The sequence below is a fragment of the Leptosomus discolor genome, chromosome 19 (genome assembly GCF_034619465.1).
Source record: "Leptosomus discolor isolate bLepDis1 chromosome 19, bLepDis1.hap2, whole genome shotgun sequence".
Lineage (NCBI taxonomy): Eukaryota > Metazoa > Chordata > Aves > Leptosomiformes > Leptosomidae > Leptosomus > Leptosomus discolor.
Genome location: NC_141409.1, coordinates 3,615,304 through 3,630,946, shown reverse-complemented (window position 1 = coordinate 3,630,946; position 15,643 = coordinate 3,615,304). Strand labels below are relative to the sequence as shown.

Below are 15,643 nucleotides of genomic sequence, written 5' to 3'. Positions count from 1 at the left end.
CTTGCTTTTGTGTAGGGTCTTGCTCATCACAGGCTAAAGCCACCCAGACACCCAGACAGCAACTGGAGCCAACGGGCCCCCTCCCAATACCTCCCGGGGCTACAGATGGAGACCCAAAGCAAGGGAGACAGTGCCCAGCAGACTAGGGAGTTTCCTGCCTGCCCTTTCAGCGTGGGAAGGCTGATGCCAAGAGTGCTCTGCTGAGAAGAAAGAACAGAGTTGGTACCATCGGCCAAAGGAGACTGCTGGGTTTTATTCACCGGTGATGTGGGCCCAGACACTCACGTATGGGAGGAAAAGCAATGTGGGGAGCAGGCCCAGTCCCAGAAGTCGTGGGGCGCACAGCCCAGGCTGCCACTGAGCTGTCTCCTTGTGGAAAAGGACACCCTTTTGGGGAAGGGGGCACAGCAACCCCCCAGAGAAACTACCCAGCAGGACGCAGAGAGCTGGGCGGCACCCAGGCGCCGAGTGCAGGCACTGAGTGACGCAGAGGGATGCTCGTGGTCTAGTTGCAGTTCTTGGGCAGGCGATAGACACCTCCGGAGTAGATGAGTTGCTGGTCCCGGACCTTTTTCTGGAGGAAACCCTGCAGCTCTTGTATATCGATTTCTGTAACCACTGGGCCGGTCATCACAAACATCTTGAGCATGCTGTGAATCCTCTCCAAGGACAGGCTCTCGAGGTTGGTCAGCATAGCCTGGATGTACGTCCAGAAGAGCTGCAGAGGGGGACAGGCAAACAGCAGTAAACCACACCGACATCCATATCATGAACAAAACGGGTGCTTTAGCATCCCATATGCCAAAAGCAGAGCAGGGCTGTGGCTGGCAGCAAGTTCTGCCCTCGGCCACGAGCACGTGGTCTTTAAACGGGAAACATCCGCGAAGAGCATCAGGTGTTGGGATATGCAGCTAGAAAGCGGGACTTGACATGCAGTACGTGCATGACCCTTGGTGGATAAACACCGGTATGGCACCTCCGTGTTGCACCGTGGCACAAACGCACACAACGTGACACACGGGTAGGAAAAGCACTGGAAGTGTCCAGGAACCATGACACAGAGAAAGTAAAGGTCCAGCTGTTAGTGCTGGGTAAGCCTTTTTTGGCAGTTTAAGTGCCACAAAGCGCTGCTTGGGTGAATCCAAGTAAGTTATGCCTATTTTCAAATACGAAATCATGCCTCGGACTTTTTTTAAACTGAAATAAACAGGTTTAGAGACGCCCAAATGGTTGCCTGGCTCAGCAGCCAGGTGTTGTTCTGGAGGGAAGGCTGTGATCCAGCACCTACCTGCACCAGAGAGCATTCATCAAGAGATACCCACTTCAAAAAGCCCTCAGGCTGGACTTGGCCACTTGCAGAGGAAAATCCAAACCCAAAGTGCAAATTGAATCCATCACCTTAATCAGATTCCCCGAAACCAAAAGCACGGGAATTTTGCATCATCCTGCTGGCTTCCCAAGCATCCAAAACACATGGACAGGTACCTGCAGCTCTTCCTCTTTCTGGTCAGCCTGCGACGCCATGGCAGAGTCCCCCTCCTCATCGCTGTCTATCAGAACAACCTTCTCCACCTGGTCCTTCTGCTCCTCCTCAATCACGGTGAAGGTGCCTTGGGGCTCTTCACGCAGCACGCCCTGCTGCAGCCACAGCGTCATCTTCCGCTTCAGCGATGTCACGGGCACCTTGAGCACTTCACTCAGCTCTGTCAGTGTCCACGTACCTGCAGAGACCACGGATGTCAGAGAAGAGGACACCTGCCCAGGGCCCAGCACGCCAGGACTTAGTAAGAGCATGGGGAAGGCTGGAGAGCCACGGCCAGGAGCCAGCAGCTGCCTGAAAGCAGACTGGGTGCTGAGCTGTGGCCCTGCTGGGCGCTGTCTCCTAGGAGAGCTGGAGACCTGGCTGAGCCCAGCTGCCAGAGGTTGCAGAGCCTTCAACCACTCAAGTAACACGGCCTTCGCACCCACCCACGGAAGCACCCAGACACGGGAGGCAACGCTGAGTCGCTGCCACAGCACTCACTCTTGGTCTGGAAGTGCAGAATGATGGCGGCATGCACAGGAGAGACGGACAGGGAGAGGGTGCGATCTGCCAGCTCCACGTCCAAGCTCACCAGGCCCAGGTGGTACTTCCAGTTCAGGGTTCTCATGGCCTGGAAAAGGGAGAAACAGTCACTCACAGAAGATCTTCTAACAGGAACCACTAAGTGCTGCGTTATTGCAAATGCCCCTCTATCACCAGGGCCAGCTGCACTCCGTACACCTCTGCCAGATACAAAAGCTGCTCCCCTCCTCATGAGTTGCCCAGCACTGCCACCACCCAACCGTCCCCTACCCCCTCATGGGAAACATCCTCCTCAGTACAAGTTGTTGTTCAGCCCTTGCCCAAGACCAACGCCCCTCTCCTGCCTGAAAGCCAGTCACTCCGCGCTCTGGTAGAGTAAGCACAGGGTGAGGAAACACTGGAAGACCAACTGGCCCAGTCAGGACAAACTCCTACCGGAATAAAAATCCTCATCTGGGGCTGGATTTCCTCAGAAGAGAAGCAATCTCTTCTGATACTGATGTGAAAAGAGCGTTGCTTGATTTGGAGGCTGAGGATGCTTAAGAGGTTGCCCCCTCCTTGCATCCCCTCCTGCATCCTCTCCCAACTGGTTTGCTGCAGGCACAGCAATCAGGCATCCACACCTGGCACGGAGCTACAGCAGGAGAAGATCTAGAGTAGAGCTTCCCAGCCTCCTGGCATGTATCGCCTGGCGTATGGCAAGGTCAAGAAAGGATATAGAAAACCAAGCCTGAAGTGGAGTCAGAGCACAAGTGGACAGGCAAAGAGGAACATCTGCACGAGACACCAAACTGTGTTCACGTTGGCTGCGAAGAACCACCTGCGTGTGTGCACAGACACTACACTGGCGTGCCAGCCAGATCCAAATCGTCCATGCTCCAGACGGGTGCTCTGCACTCCACCAGATAAGAAGCTGCAAGATGAGAAAGCCAAGACCACAGCTCTGGAAGTGACCTAGATCTCTCCTTGACTTCCAGACACATGCTCCTGCTTCCAACCCACTCTGTGTGTGCAGAGCGAGATGCACCTCAGCTTCTCTATCTGACTAACTGCCATGGTCATGCACCTGCAGAACAGAAGCATACTGCATGGTTGCTTACATTTGCTCTGTAGGCCTCTCTTCCACCTTTCCAAGCTGTTTACAAAGGCATGGATTTAGTCTTTGCTGAGCCACAGCCAAACTGACCAAAAATGCTTGCACCCAAACTGTCTAACATGGAGTTCAGAGGCTCTCCAGAAACGAATGACCCAACCCAGGAGAGACCACAGACAGAAGAGGAAGCAACATTCACCCAATTCCAGACTAACAGTGAATCTTAAAATGAGACCACGTTAAAAGAGCTTCCTTTCAAGACGACAAACAGGGAAGGAGAGCGCCAGAGTACCGAAGAAGAGCGGCCCAACAGGGACAGGATGTCACCCTCACTACTACAGAACTTAGGCCAACCACCTTAGACCAGACTGCAGATGCCCAAGAACTTCCACCTCAGTACCCATTGAACTAACGAACACTGCCATGCTTTAGAAAACTCTGTTCCCTAACTGCCATTGCTACAACGACCCAGGCACCCCATAAACAGAGAAACCCTTCTTTTGGCAATAGCTAAGCTACCGCAGCTTCTAACCCCAATTCAAAGCTGAAGGACTTTGGGATTCCACCGTAACAGCGCGGGTGTACTAGCAACCAAAATTTAAGGGACATTAAAGCGGACTTTGCAAAAGCCATGCTATATAACCAAGTCTGGACAGCATACACCTTTTTAAGGAGGGTTAAGGTTGCCTCACCTTTAATTTCTCATACTTCTTGGAATAGGCTTCCATGGCTTCCTTGACCTGCTCTGGAAGCTCCAGCTTCTCCTCTTTCAGCGGTGGCCAGAACTCACTCGACAGGATAACGGCAACGAGGCTGAACAGCGGCCTCTCCTCCTCTGGGAGCTTCTCTTCCTCATCCCGAATGTTGGCATTAATGCGGCGCGAGTCAGCCATGTCCTGGAAAAGGCAGAGGAAGTTAAGGCAGCTCCTTCTCTTCCAAGCCGATGCTAACCCTTAGTAAAGGAGGAGCTTAAACGAGGTGACTAGCATTGTCTCCAAACGATGATGGGGACAAGGAAAGGACATGATCATGTGTGTCTTCTAGAAAGTCTGCTACATACTCAGAAACATTTGTAAGCCCTTCTTCAACTTCCCCACAACTCAACACTAGCCTATACTGGAGCCCCTCCAGACCTGTGTTCTTCCCACAGTGCTCCAAATAAATTAAGCTCCAGAGTCCCAACTCTAGAGGAGCTGGAAGAGCTCAGGTCTTCAACACCAGAATACTGTACTGTAGGAAAGGCAGGAGAGACAACAGCACCAGAGAAACCATCCCTCAGACTTGATAACCTGACCCACAGGGCTTAAAAACCAGACATGATTTTAAATGCACTCCTGTCTGTCACAAATCAACCCCCTCACTGGGATTTTGGGAACCCTACTTTCCTAGAAGACCCTTTTTGGGTCATTCCTCAAGTCCCTCCCCTTCCCCAATGAGTGCAAACACCCAGGACTTGAATTTTAAAAAAAAGGAAAAAAAGTTACTTTTAACATGACTTCACAATAGTGCATCTGAGCTTCGCCAAACCGCAACTTCAGCAGCTCCACGTTGCGGATTTCCCTGATAAGAGAAACAACAGATCATCAGATCAGACACGAGACCCTCAGACAGATAAGCCTGGCTTGGCCTCCACCCCTTGCAACACAGCTAGAAACCACCGTCCCTGGCACAAGGGTGCTCTTCCTAGGAAGCCTGGCAAGGCACTTCATCTGAACAGGATGCCTCCTAGCATCTGAGTGAGGAACAGACGCTTCCTCTGTAGGCCAGCAGCTACAGCACGGCACCCAGGCACTCCCTCGACAACACAGCGCAGCCTCAGCACCCGGCAAGCCACTCGCCCAAGACTGCCCGTCCCAGACGTGGCTTGCATCAGCTGCCTTCCACAGAAAGGAAAAGCACTGCAGCTGTTGAACCAAGAGACACACTTGGGTTGCAACGGAGGTTTCCTGATGCTTCATCCCTTTTACTGACTTTGACACTTTCTGCAGCCTGTGCAGGTTGTGAGGGCCACCAGCACATGTGGGATGGAGCTCAGAGGGTGTCGGAGCCTCCAATTTCCTACATGCTGCCCTATTAGTACAAGCCAAGGGCAGGACTGAGTAGGAAGCAGCCCGAGAAGTGGTGAGCACATGAAATTCTAGATGGAAACCCAAAGCTGCAGAGAAAATGGCCAAAGATATTTCTGGCTCCAGAAACAGCTGTCCATAGGACAGGGCCTGAAGCACACCTTTATCAGGTGACTTTACTGTGGAAAGCCCTCGGGTGGGCACTGGGGCCTCACCTCTCAGCACTGTAGTTGAACTGATGCAGCAGCCGGTCAGCCAGAAGCGTGCGATATTCGTTGATAAACAGGTCCTTGCTGCCGTAGATGCTCACCAGCAGGCTGATGATGTCCGAGGACCGACGCTTGGAACTTGATTTTCCTAGTGAAATCCAGCAGACGACAGCGTGAGATTAACAGAGACCTGCCCCAGCCCAGCTCAGCTGTAGAGGACTAGCAGATGAGCTGCTCAAGACTACAGCCCACCAGGGAAAACCGCGGGCTGCCAGGACTTCTGGTCCTGGCATCTAACCTGGATCTGCATCAACCGGGTCAGGAACCCAGTCCCCCGGTTCTGAGATGTCATCATCACTCTCCTGGCCGTTCTCCAGGGTCACCGGATCAGCTTTGGAGAGCTCATTTGCAAGATCACCAGAGCCCTCAGCATCCCCTGTGAGACCAGCCACAATCTGCCGCACTGTGTCTTCCCGAGTCCTGCCAACAGGCAAGAGAAACAGCAAGTGAATGGAAGGGGAGGGAAAGGGGATGTGTCAGACTGCCCTGCAAGCCTCTTACCTCAGATACTTCCTGATGGGCTCACAGGCGACCTCCAGGATAACCATAGAGGGGTCAAGCTCCCGCAAGGCCTTGATGGCCGAGATATACAGAGTGATGATGTCGGAGGTGTTGACTCCTACAAGGCAGGGACAGAGGGAGTCAGAGTCCCGGAGCACAGACCAATGGCTTGGATGCAAGGAGCTTGGATGCTCCAAGCCACCTGTTCGATCTATGGAGTCAGAGGCAAAGGGCTTGTGGCCCTGCTGCCCAAGCCAAAGGGAGAGATCGGATCCGCATGTCCGAGAAACCAGTTCCAACTGCGAACGCAGGCTCAGAGCCTACTGTAAACCAGCCGAGCCCCGACTGTGCGTTAGGGCCTCAGACCACACACAGCAAAGACGCCTTTACCCACCTAGACCAAAACTGAACTTCTAGCTCAAAAACTCACCATCCTGCAACACCAAGGCAAGAAAGGGCTGGGATATAATCAGCTACTGCTGCCCCTGCCCACTCGAACACGGAGAGCACGTGATGAGCACAGCCTAGTTACCTCTTACTCATCAAACACGAAATCAGACGATGGCTCCCAGTAGATCCCCACTCACACCCAGTCTCCTTACAGCGATATGACATACACGGGGCTGTAAAACCCACCAGGATGCAGAAGTCGCATTTCCAGAGCACTTTTCAGGGAGCTGAGCAGCTGCTGCCTCTGATTAGTCCTTTCCAGGCAGAACTTGAGGTCCTCCACAGCAGGCTTCGACTCCGGGAAATCTAAAAACCAAGCAGTGATTAGAAACATTGCCATGCTCCCTGGGAAGGCAAGAGGAGACAGCGAGGCACATCGGGAGATGAAGACAGATCTACCACTCATCCAGTCCAACTCCAAGACTGAACGCAGACTGACTGGTCACATCTACCTCGAATGATGCTGAACAGCTCTTCAATGCGCATGCTGGCGTAGATGCGGTAGAAGAACCTTTGGACGTGGCACCGCCAGCGCTTCAGGGTGCTGCTGGCTTCTGGAGAGGAGCGTGCCAAGGGCCCGTCGTGCAGAAACACCCTGCTGAGCCAGCCGATCACCTTCTCAATCCACTGCACAAGGAGAGGGAGAGTACCAGAGACGGTGAGCACCACGGCCGGACGCACACCCGCGTCCCATGCTTATCCCATCACCGGGCAGCTGCCACAGCAAGCAGAAGCGAGCAGCTCGGCGAGGCCAGCGCTACCCCCGGCTGCTCCCCAAACGCACCCTGGCCTGGGTTATAGCCGGGGAAAGCCTCGCTGAAAGACCATGACCTTTAACTGACGATACGGGCTATAGACTCTGCAGGCATGTGCGAGAAGACAAGGGGCGACTGAGGTCAGTGCACAGGCTCCAGAAGGGACAGGGTATATTCAAAAACTCGCAGGCTGTTCTATTCTTGCAGAATTCCATTCTATACTTGCAGAACTATTCGCTTTATGAGAATACGATCAAATGGCCCATCACATCATCCCTGGCCCAAAATTTCTATGATTCTTGAAACCCATGAAGAGCGAGCAAGCCATCCCAAGGACTCGCAGACATACTCTGACCAACCAAACACGGGCACTTGGAACCAAGACCTCCAATACCAGCCTAGGCACTGAATAATGAAATAAAAACCTGAACAGAGAGCACCAGAAGGTTCATTTTTTTGTATTCGAGATTTAGTTTTCTACAGAGAAACGTGTGATTGTCAAATTTCAAATATACTCAACTACAATATCCAGACATTCAAAAGAAATGTGTTGGGGTTTTTTGTAATTTTACTTTTACCTTTAAGGTGGCAAATACACAGCACTTCCTGGGATAGTATTTACTAGCTACTATTGCTCAAATACTAATCTTTTCTGCTAACTGGATTTGGACAGCCTGAAACAAAAATGCTGGTTTGATCATGTTAATTTTTAATTATCTACTCCACTCAGGAAACACTGAAGGAATGCACAAGTTCTGCTAATTACAAGGCAGGACAAACCTGAGAACTACAGAACACCTGGGCATCGATCTGGGAAAAACTGTGGAAAAGCTGATAAGGAATTCTCCTAAAGAACAAAAGGAAAGGACTATCACTGACGCAAAGCAACTCGATTTTAAGGAATACAATTATTATCGAGCCAACCCACTCTTCCCCGTGAGTTTATCTTCCCCGAGTGCTCCTGCTGTGGCCTGATTAGCAACTGCCGCTCCGGACTGCTGCCGATGTGCCCAAAAAGGGGGGGTTGCTGGCAGCACTTGCACTTTTAGCAAGCTGTTTCTCAGACTTCTCTTCTACCTCTAGCTTGCCAGGGTTGTGCTTTTTTTCTTAAAACTATCTTTTCCTAATTCTGACACGCTCCAATATTCTGTGGCCAAACACACTGGCCTTGCTGAGGAGCTGGGAGCACGGAGACCTTCTGCCACATCTGACAAGTGGAACGCAGCTGCATTTCCTCTGGTGCCCTTAAAATGTCCTTAAACAGTCTCCAGGTCATCCAAAAGCATTTCACACTCGGTCCAATAAAGGAAGAGTTGCACGGCAACTAAAGGGGAGTAAATACAAAATAACGGCCGATGTTTGCGGACGACAAACACGGCCAACAGCAAGGAAACAAAGGCAACCACAGAGCGCAGGATGGTTTGCATGGCAACCCGACTTCCCGCTTTGTTCTTCCCCACGGGCAGAGGCGAGGTCATGCACCAAGGAACAAAGAGTGCGGGGCAAGCCTGCAGAGCCAGGACTGTATCCTGGAAGAGCCATAACCTGGGGAAGAATTTTATTTTAAGGTCACACTGGGCAAACAGCCCAACACAAACTCGGTCTACGGTAGCAGGAAAGCAAGTGGGTAGGTGCAAGGAAGGATTTTAACTCTGTATGTGGCCCCCTGGCGAGATCAATACCAGAGTATCCCCTCCCATACCGCTTCACATTTGAAAGGGATGCTGAAAAAATGGAAAGAAGAAAGAAAACAGCCAGACAAATTCAAACTACGAGCCCACCTACGCAGAGGGAGGGTTCTCTGCAGGCTAGGTGGCACTTCGTGTTCCTGTAGTTTGTACAACAGAACCACAGAAATTCCCTCATTACTACGGACATCGCCAGGGGAAACACAATGCACAGGTCAGAGCAAACCCGCCCCTCTAACGTACATCCAAATGGGGAGTTTTAACCACCTCTTCTGCCAGCGACGGTGGGAGTCACAGCCCCGGACCAGGTGTTTGCAGGTGCAATCTGCTTTAGCCCGAGCTGCTAAACCAGGAGCGGCTGCACATCCCCAAGGGAAGGGCCCTCGCTGCCCGCACGCCTGCCTTACCTCCTGGAACTCGTTCAGGAAGGAGTGCTCGTATTCCCCCCTGCACCTCTGCTCCATCCTCTCCTCTATCATCCTGTGCAAGATGGTCGTGACAGCATCAGCGCTTACTCTCTCCAGCAAATTCAGCCGGCGGCTACAGACACAGACAGCGACCCAATTCAGCACGTATGGAAGCAAAGGTACAAGGAAATAAAGCAAATCTGTCTGCCTGAGGGCACCTTCCTCCCCGTGTGCTCCGCACAGGCAGGCCTAGCTCTTAGTTTAAATGCTGACAGCCCGCACAGATGTGCTACATATATAACACACGACACTATCGCTATCCCGTCTTCCTTAGAAACGTTACTTTCTAGCCATCAAAACCTTTTTTGTTTAGAAGTTTGCTTCTTTGTGGACAGAAGGCCTTAGAGCAAGAGGAAGATATTCCCATATCCAGGGAGAGGACCTTCCTGTCTAAAGAACTGCTCTTTAGAGATCTAAAGATCTTTCGATCTGCTTGTTCAACCACCGGTTGGCAACCAGCTGCAGAAAACCTGTGTCAAGCTCTACCCCGTGCCATGACACAGCCTGACCTCACACATGACTCCTCCTGTTTTCAGAAATCAGGAAAACCTGCCGCTGCTCCCCATCCGGGAGTGTTCTGAGTGACAGCCACCACCCCGTGACCTACGTACAGAATGTCATTGAGCTGCTGAAACTGCTCCATGGCTTTGGGGCACCAGCACTCCTCTCTCTTGCTGCTGCAGCCCGCGCACAGCGGGCTCTCTCCTCCGCCCTCCTCCGTATCACTCTCCTGCTCCGTCTCACTCATGCTGCTCTCGCACTCGTTCGTTCCATCTTCTCCTTTCTTCCACTGTCGCATGTATATCCTGAAAGTGCGGCTGTAGAACTGCTGGATCATTTCCTGGAAAGATTTGGTAGTGGAGAAGAAAAGGATAGCTTTGAACATGGTGTAGACCTTCTCCTGCAGCATCTGAGCGCCTGTCCCCAGGAGCAAGCCTGCCCTGGTCCACCTCTCCAGAAGTTCCAGGCTGTTCAGGTAGGGGTCCAGGCGCGACTTGAGAAGACAAAACGCGTCCAGAAGGAGCGAGGAGCACTGGGGCTCCTCAGCAGTGTTTTCATACTGGCCGATGCAGTTCCAGAATTCAGGAGCTATATTCGCCTGAAGGTCCGTCTGCAGCACCTCGATGAACCACTCCTCCACAATCGAGTGCAAGTCATAACACCGCAGCACGTCCAGGGCTGCCCGTAGGTCGGCATCCTTCAGCGGCCCCACAGCGTCAGACCTCGGTGCTGCCTGAAAAGCAGAGGGGATACCAAGTCAGGCACGCATAAAGAGGTCTCTGGTAGGATCTGTGGCAGAAGAGACCGCTCGTCTCAAAGGGCAGGGACCAAATGCACATGGACCCTGCCATCAGACCGCACCAGCTGGATGCTGCTCCTCCGTGGAGCCCTGCTGGGGTCTGAGCCCGCTGCTGGAAGCCAAGTGCCCACCTCCCAGACCCAACACCCAAACACCGTCCACTGTCCAGTGCTGTCCCCGTGGGCGGCTGCCGCAGGGCACAGGGGCGGGCCGCACACAAGCCACCCTCGGGTCCCCGAAAAGCCCAGCGTGGGGCAAAACCTTCCTCGGCCGACCTCGGGGAGCAAGCAGGGAGCAGCGCGGCAGCACGGACGTTCCTGGCCGGTGTGATGGGGGACAGGGGGACGGCTGGACCCCCCCGGCCCTTCCCTGACAGCCCCCCGAGCAAACACAACCCGCCGCAGCGCCAGATCCCCCCTTCCCCTCTTCCCCAGCCGGCAGCTCCAGCCGCTTCTCCCCCAACCAGCTCCCACCCGCCCCGCGGCAGCACCCAAAACCGGCCCCAGGGGGGAAGGAGACCGGCCAGGCCGGGCGACGAGGCCGGGGCCACCTCAGGCACCCCGGGGGTGGCGCAGCGGGCAGTCGGGGCCCGCCCCGGGCCTACGGGAGCGGCCGGTCGCGACAGGCCCCGGAGAGCGGCCGGCTGAGGCGAGCGGGGAGCGGCGCGTCCCCCCGCGCGCCCGGGGTCGCCGCAGCGCCCCCCTTCCCCCCGCCTCCCGCCCGGCCGCCCCCGCTCACCAGCCCCAGGGCGGCGGGCGGCACCAGGGCGGTGCTCAGCGTGTGCCAGGCGGCCGAGAGCCCCGCGCCCGCCGGCGGCTCCATGCGGGCCGCGCCGCAGGAAGAGGCGGAGCGCGGCGGGGCCGTGGGGCAGGGCCGGGCCGGGGCGATGAGCGGGCCGGGGGCCGCGCTGCGGGGCTACAACGCGGAGCTACGGGAGGGTGAGCGGGGCCGGGGCCGGCGGCGGGGGCCGGGCCAGGGCCGGGGCTGACGGGTCGGTGCCGCGCAGGGCTGGCGGAGCTGCGCGCCCGGCGGGAGGAGCTGAGCGGGCGGATCCGGGAGGAGGAGGCGGAGCGGAGCCGGCTGCAGGGCCGCATCGGGGCGCTGACCCAGCGGCTGGCCCGCACCAGCGAGAGCCTGGCGCGGCACCTGGTCGCCCGCAGCGAGCTCGACAGGACCATCGCCGAGACCGAGGCGGCCTACGGCAAGGTACCCCCGCCGGGCGCCGGGCGGGACGGAGCTCCCGGCACAGGCCTTGACGGGGAGGTCGGGGCTGGGGAGGAGCGGGGGGGCTGTTCGAGCTTGGGGAAAGCGGGTTGCCAACATACATCAGAGCGGTCCTTGGACGGAGCCCTGAAGGAGCATCTCACAAACCCTCGGGGGAGGGAAGGAGGAATCCAGAGCCGGGACGGTGGCCCAGAAGTCCGTGAATTCGTGCAGGTGACAACAAACTGTGGTGACAGAGCTGTGGGCCTGCTAGACACTCCTTTTGTCCAGGTTTTAGTGCCATTTCTTCCACCTCGAATGGAATATCATCCTTGAAAGAGTAGAAGTGTTGGACCAGTAAAGGATGGGGAGGGGGGAAGGAGGCAAACGGTGCAAGGGCTGTTACCGTTATTTCAGTTCCTGGGATGCCTCTACCCTTGCATCTTTCCCGTGTCTGTAAGCTCTGCCAGGCAGGGACTGCGTGGTCCTGCATATGGGATAACAGCTGGATTCACTTTTTAATTACACACCTATCAGCTTTTTTAAAAAATAAAAGGGTCTTTCCTGCTCCCTGCCAGCTAAGTGATGATCTTCCTTCTATTGGTAACAAGGAGCTCTTTGGTTCAAAAGCACCCCTTCCTCTATTAGCTGCTGCCTAAAGTCTCCTCTTCCCATTTGTTTATTGAATGTGATGAACTACTCTGTGTCAGATCCTCTTCATCTCCCCAAGTCAGTACTTTCCCCTGACAATTATTTTTCAGATAAGGCTGGAGCTGTTTTGTCAGGCAACTTCGAGACCTGATGGTTGGGATGAAGCAGGGGAACTCGCTTAAAAATTTAACAGCTTAAAAACTGTGTTGTAAAGCTACACAAACAAACAGCACCTTTTAAAGGAAACCTTACCTGAGATGCCAGTCGCAACCCCCCAGCCTACAAATTAATTTGTGTTTATTGAAATTAAAAGACACTCACAGTAGGTAAAAAGTAGAGGTGGGCAGGAGAAGCAATGCAGAGGTCCTGCAAACTCAAACCAGTAACAAAGTTCCTTTCCTGTGGATGTACATCTCTTGTCTGTAATCGCACTCCTTGCCTTCCCACAGCCCCTGGGAGTCACACGACCCCACCTTCTTCCACGGAGATGGCGGCAAGATCCCACCAACATGTTCAACGGATGCCTCGTCCTGCGGGGCACTTACCTTCGTCTCTTCTCTGACCACTTCGTGATTTCCACAGGTTCAGAGGAACGTAAATGATCTTTGGGACTAAAACCCTACATCTTGTTACAATTGTTCACTGTGTTGAAAATGGTGAGATAGACAGGCAGCAGGATCTCCTAAACCTGCTGTAGTCTTGCTTCCCAGGGCATAATAAGTGGGAATGTTTGATTGCATACAATACAAGCTAAAAAAGGAGAAAATTAATAAAAGGGAAGATTTAGTCTCACTTGAGGTCATTATGGAGTTGAGTTAGCCTCGAAGCAAGAAACCTAAAGTGTGCAGTTTGAACAGTGGAAGACACTTGAAACTGGGTCAGCTGAGCACAATGCAACACTGATCTAAAAAGCCCAGGTATCAACATCGCCCTTAAAAAGAAAAATAAAAAGTTCACCCTACCACCTGCTTCAGGAAGTTCTCTGTCTGAAGAGATAAATTTCTTAAGGTGTTTTGTACTCAGAATATGGGCACGAGCCAGAGAAATTCCTCCACAGTTGTTTCCGCAGTGAGATAGGACAATAACCTTGCCGAGAATTAGACACGGTGAGGGCTGGAGAATCCCTCTTGCTGCAAAGTAGATCAGCTGAATTCAAAAGGAACTCATAAGAGAAAAAGATAGTTTATGTAAAAATAAGCTATTTTTATTTCTTTCTTTCTTTCCCAGATACTGGAGAGTTCTCAGACATTGCTAGATGTCCTAAAGGGAGAAGCTGGGAATGCTGGTAAAGCCAGTGAGCCACAAAGCACTTCAAAAGAAAAAGAAAAACAAGGACATGGACAAAAGCATTCCTAAACTTGTTCTTCAACCTGGAAAGTCCTGTTGGTCTGGGACAGCTGCTGTTCTGGTACAAGGATGACATGTTTAATAAAAGTCTTTGTTTTGCAGAAGTCATTTTTCCTTTCAGATGCACTTTGGTATTAGTTAGAGATCTACCTAAGTTAATCCTCAAAAGCTAGAGATCAGGGTAGGCATCTACAAAAAAATACCCTTTATTTTGAGCACAGTGATACTGAAGCATATCCCAGGAGGTGACTTATCAGCTACTGCTTCTGCCCTCAAACGAGCATTCACCTCGCTCTGCCGAGAGCAAGCTAAGTTCATCTGGTCCAGACAGGGCTTAGAGGACAAAGCTGGGAAGTGCGAAGGCAGCACTTGGCGAGGTGCAAATCACAGCTATAAGGTGGAGCAGGCAAACTGGAAGAAGGAGTAGAGAAGTCAGCAGCACACCAGGGCACAACGTGCTCCTCTTGAGAAGCACGCTTTGCACTCCCACGCCTTCACTGAGCCTCTCCTAACCGGGGAAGTTGTAGGCACAGAGCTAATTCACCGAGAAGAGCACGCAGAGTACCAGAGCAGCATTTCGACTGGCTGAAGTCAGTGGAACAAGCTGCAGGATATTGTTGGCTTTAGCATTTGTCACTGATCCATAGCAGAACGAAGTCAGGACTAGTTCAGACACCTCATCCCTACCCAACTGCAAGCAGCTTTCACTTTACCACCTGCAGTTCTGTTAAGTTGCAAATCTAGAGATAGGGCTGCCTTAACTGGCCTGAGCTTTTCCACAGTGCAAGGTGCTCACTGGGACCTTTCCTGCTAGAAAAGCTGTGCATAACCTCTTCTTCAAACACAGTTCCTGATCTCCTTTGGCTGTGTGCACAGCTCCTGGCTGTGGGTGCTGCTCAGTGTTTAACTCTGCGTATCTGGTAACTTACTCATCCCTTAAATCTAGCAGTCACCAGCTGTCCTGCATTTTCCCTCATTCTACCACAGTCTCAGCATCTTGTCCTGAAGTATTTAATGAATGGGAGAAGCCTTAGCACACGGGATTCACTGCTGTTTCCGCAGTACTGGTGTCTTGTCACAGGCCAGCCATGTACTGCTCCTGGGAGGCGACGCAGGGAGCAGATCCCGAGTTAGCTTGAAAAGGACAAGCCTTAGAAGCGCAAGGAGGTACAAAGTGTTCCTTTGTGGCCCCTCCAGCCAACATCTAACAAACTGCTGAGTATCTCATTTTTTTGCACTACCTTTCCAGAAATATTTAGGCACCCAGGGCAGAAGAGAACAATAGGTACGTCCTAACATTTAGTCCTGACCATATTTGTCAGCAGAACAACCTTCCTCCTGCTGCTACAGTATACACAAAAACAAGTGCAAGGTATGCAGAGCATTTTCAGTTCATAGACCAGTGTCACCTGAAGTAGACACTCATCATCTATATATAATAGACAAACCAATAAACGCATCAAGTGTAATCAAAGATACCAGCCTGTTCCTTTGGACAGAGCCACACACTGGGGTACCACTCGTTTCATAAAGCCCAAGGAGGCCGTATCTATTCCAACTGCATCTCTTTTAATCCCAGAAGTACAAATCACATTAGCAGCAGTGTTCTGTCTTTTCCAGAGTGCAATTTTGACCCTGAGTTTACAGTAGTAGAAAACAAATGGAAGAGTCTAGCAGATTCCTTTGCATATTGGCTGCATTAAACAATTACAGTAGAACTATAAAAATCCTAGGAAAAAAAACAAAAACAAAACATATTCCTTGTTCAAGGTCTGCAGAAGAAAGGAG

General features: G+C 52.7%; 2 protein-coding genes across 2 annotated transcripts; one reads left to right on the top strand and one right to left on the bottom strand.

The window, feature by feature from the left end:
• Positions 1–233: 233 nt before the first annotated feature.
• ANAPC2 (anaphase promoting complex subunit 2) lies at positions 234–11,491 on the bottom strand. The gene is made up of 13 exons (XM_086475529.1): positions 11,393–11,491; positions 9,966–10,588; positions 9,295–9,427; positions 6,897–7,071; positions 6,631–6,750; positions 5,995–6,112; positions 5,732–5,913; positions 5,440–5,581; positions 4,643–4,718; positions 3,851–4,054; positions 2,024–2,153; positions 1,486–1,721; positions 234–718 (listed from the first exon to the last, which is right to left on the bottom strand). The coding sequence occupies exons 1-13, from the start codon at positions 11,474–11,476 to the stop codon at positions 506–508; spliced, it is 2,436 nt and encodes an 811-aa protein (XP_086331655.1). The 5' UTR covers positions 11,477–11,491; the 3' UTR covers positions 234–505.
• A 49-nt stretch (positions 11,492–11,540) lies between these two features.
• Positions 11,541–13,953, top strand: LOC147414102 (uncharacterized). The gene is made up of 3 exons (XM_086475530.1): positions 11,541–11,592; positions 11,661–11,860; positions 13,736–13,953. The coding sequence occupies exons 1-3, from the start codon at positions 11,541–11,543 to the stop codon at positions 13,862–13,864; spliced, it is 381 nt and encodes a 126-aa protein (XP_086331656.1). The 3' UTR covers positions 13,865–13,953.
• The last annotated feature ends 1,690 nt before the right edge of the window (positions 13,954–15,643 follow it).

Excerpts from the sequence above, each read along its gene's own strand:
- LOC147414102 (XM_086475530.1), top strand. The coding sequence starts at position 11,541 with ATGAGCGGGCCGGGGGCCGCGCTGCGGGGCTACAACGCGGAGCTACGG. Across the intron at positions 11,593-11,660 it reads CAACGCGGAGCTACGGGAGG|GGCTGGCGGAGCTGCGCGCC; the intron begins GTGAGCGGGGCC and ends GGTGCCGCGCAG. Across the intron at positions 11,861-13,735 it reads CCGAGGCGGCCTACGGCAAG|ATACTGGAGAGTTCTCAGAC; the intron begins GTACCCCCGCCG and ends TTTCTTTCCCAG.
- ANAPC2 (XM_086475529.1), bottom strand. The coding sequence starts at position 11,476 with ATGGAGCCGCCGGCGGGCGCGGGGCTCTCGGCCGCCTGGCACACGCTG. Across the intron at positions 5,582-5,731 it reads CCCGGTTGATGCAGATCCAG|GAAAATCAAGTTCCAAGCGT; the intron begins GTTAGATGCCAG and ends GGATTTCACTAG. Across the intron at positions 719-1,485 it reads AGAAAGAGGAAGAGCTGCAG|CTCTTCTGGACGTACATCCA; the intron begins GTACCTGTCCAT and ends CCCCCTCTGCAG.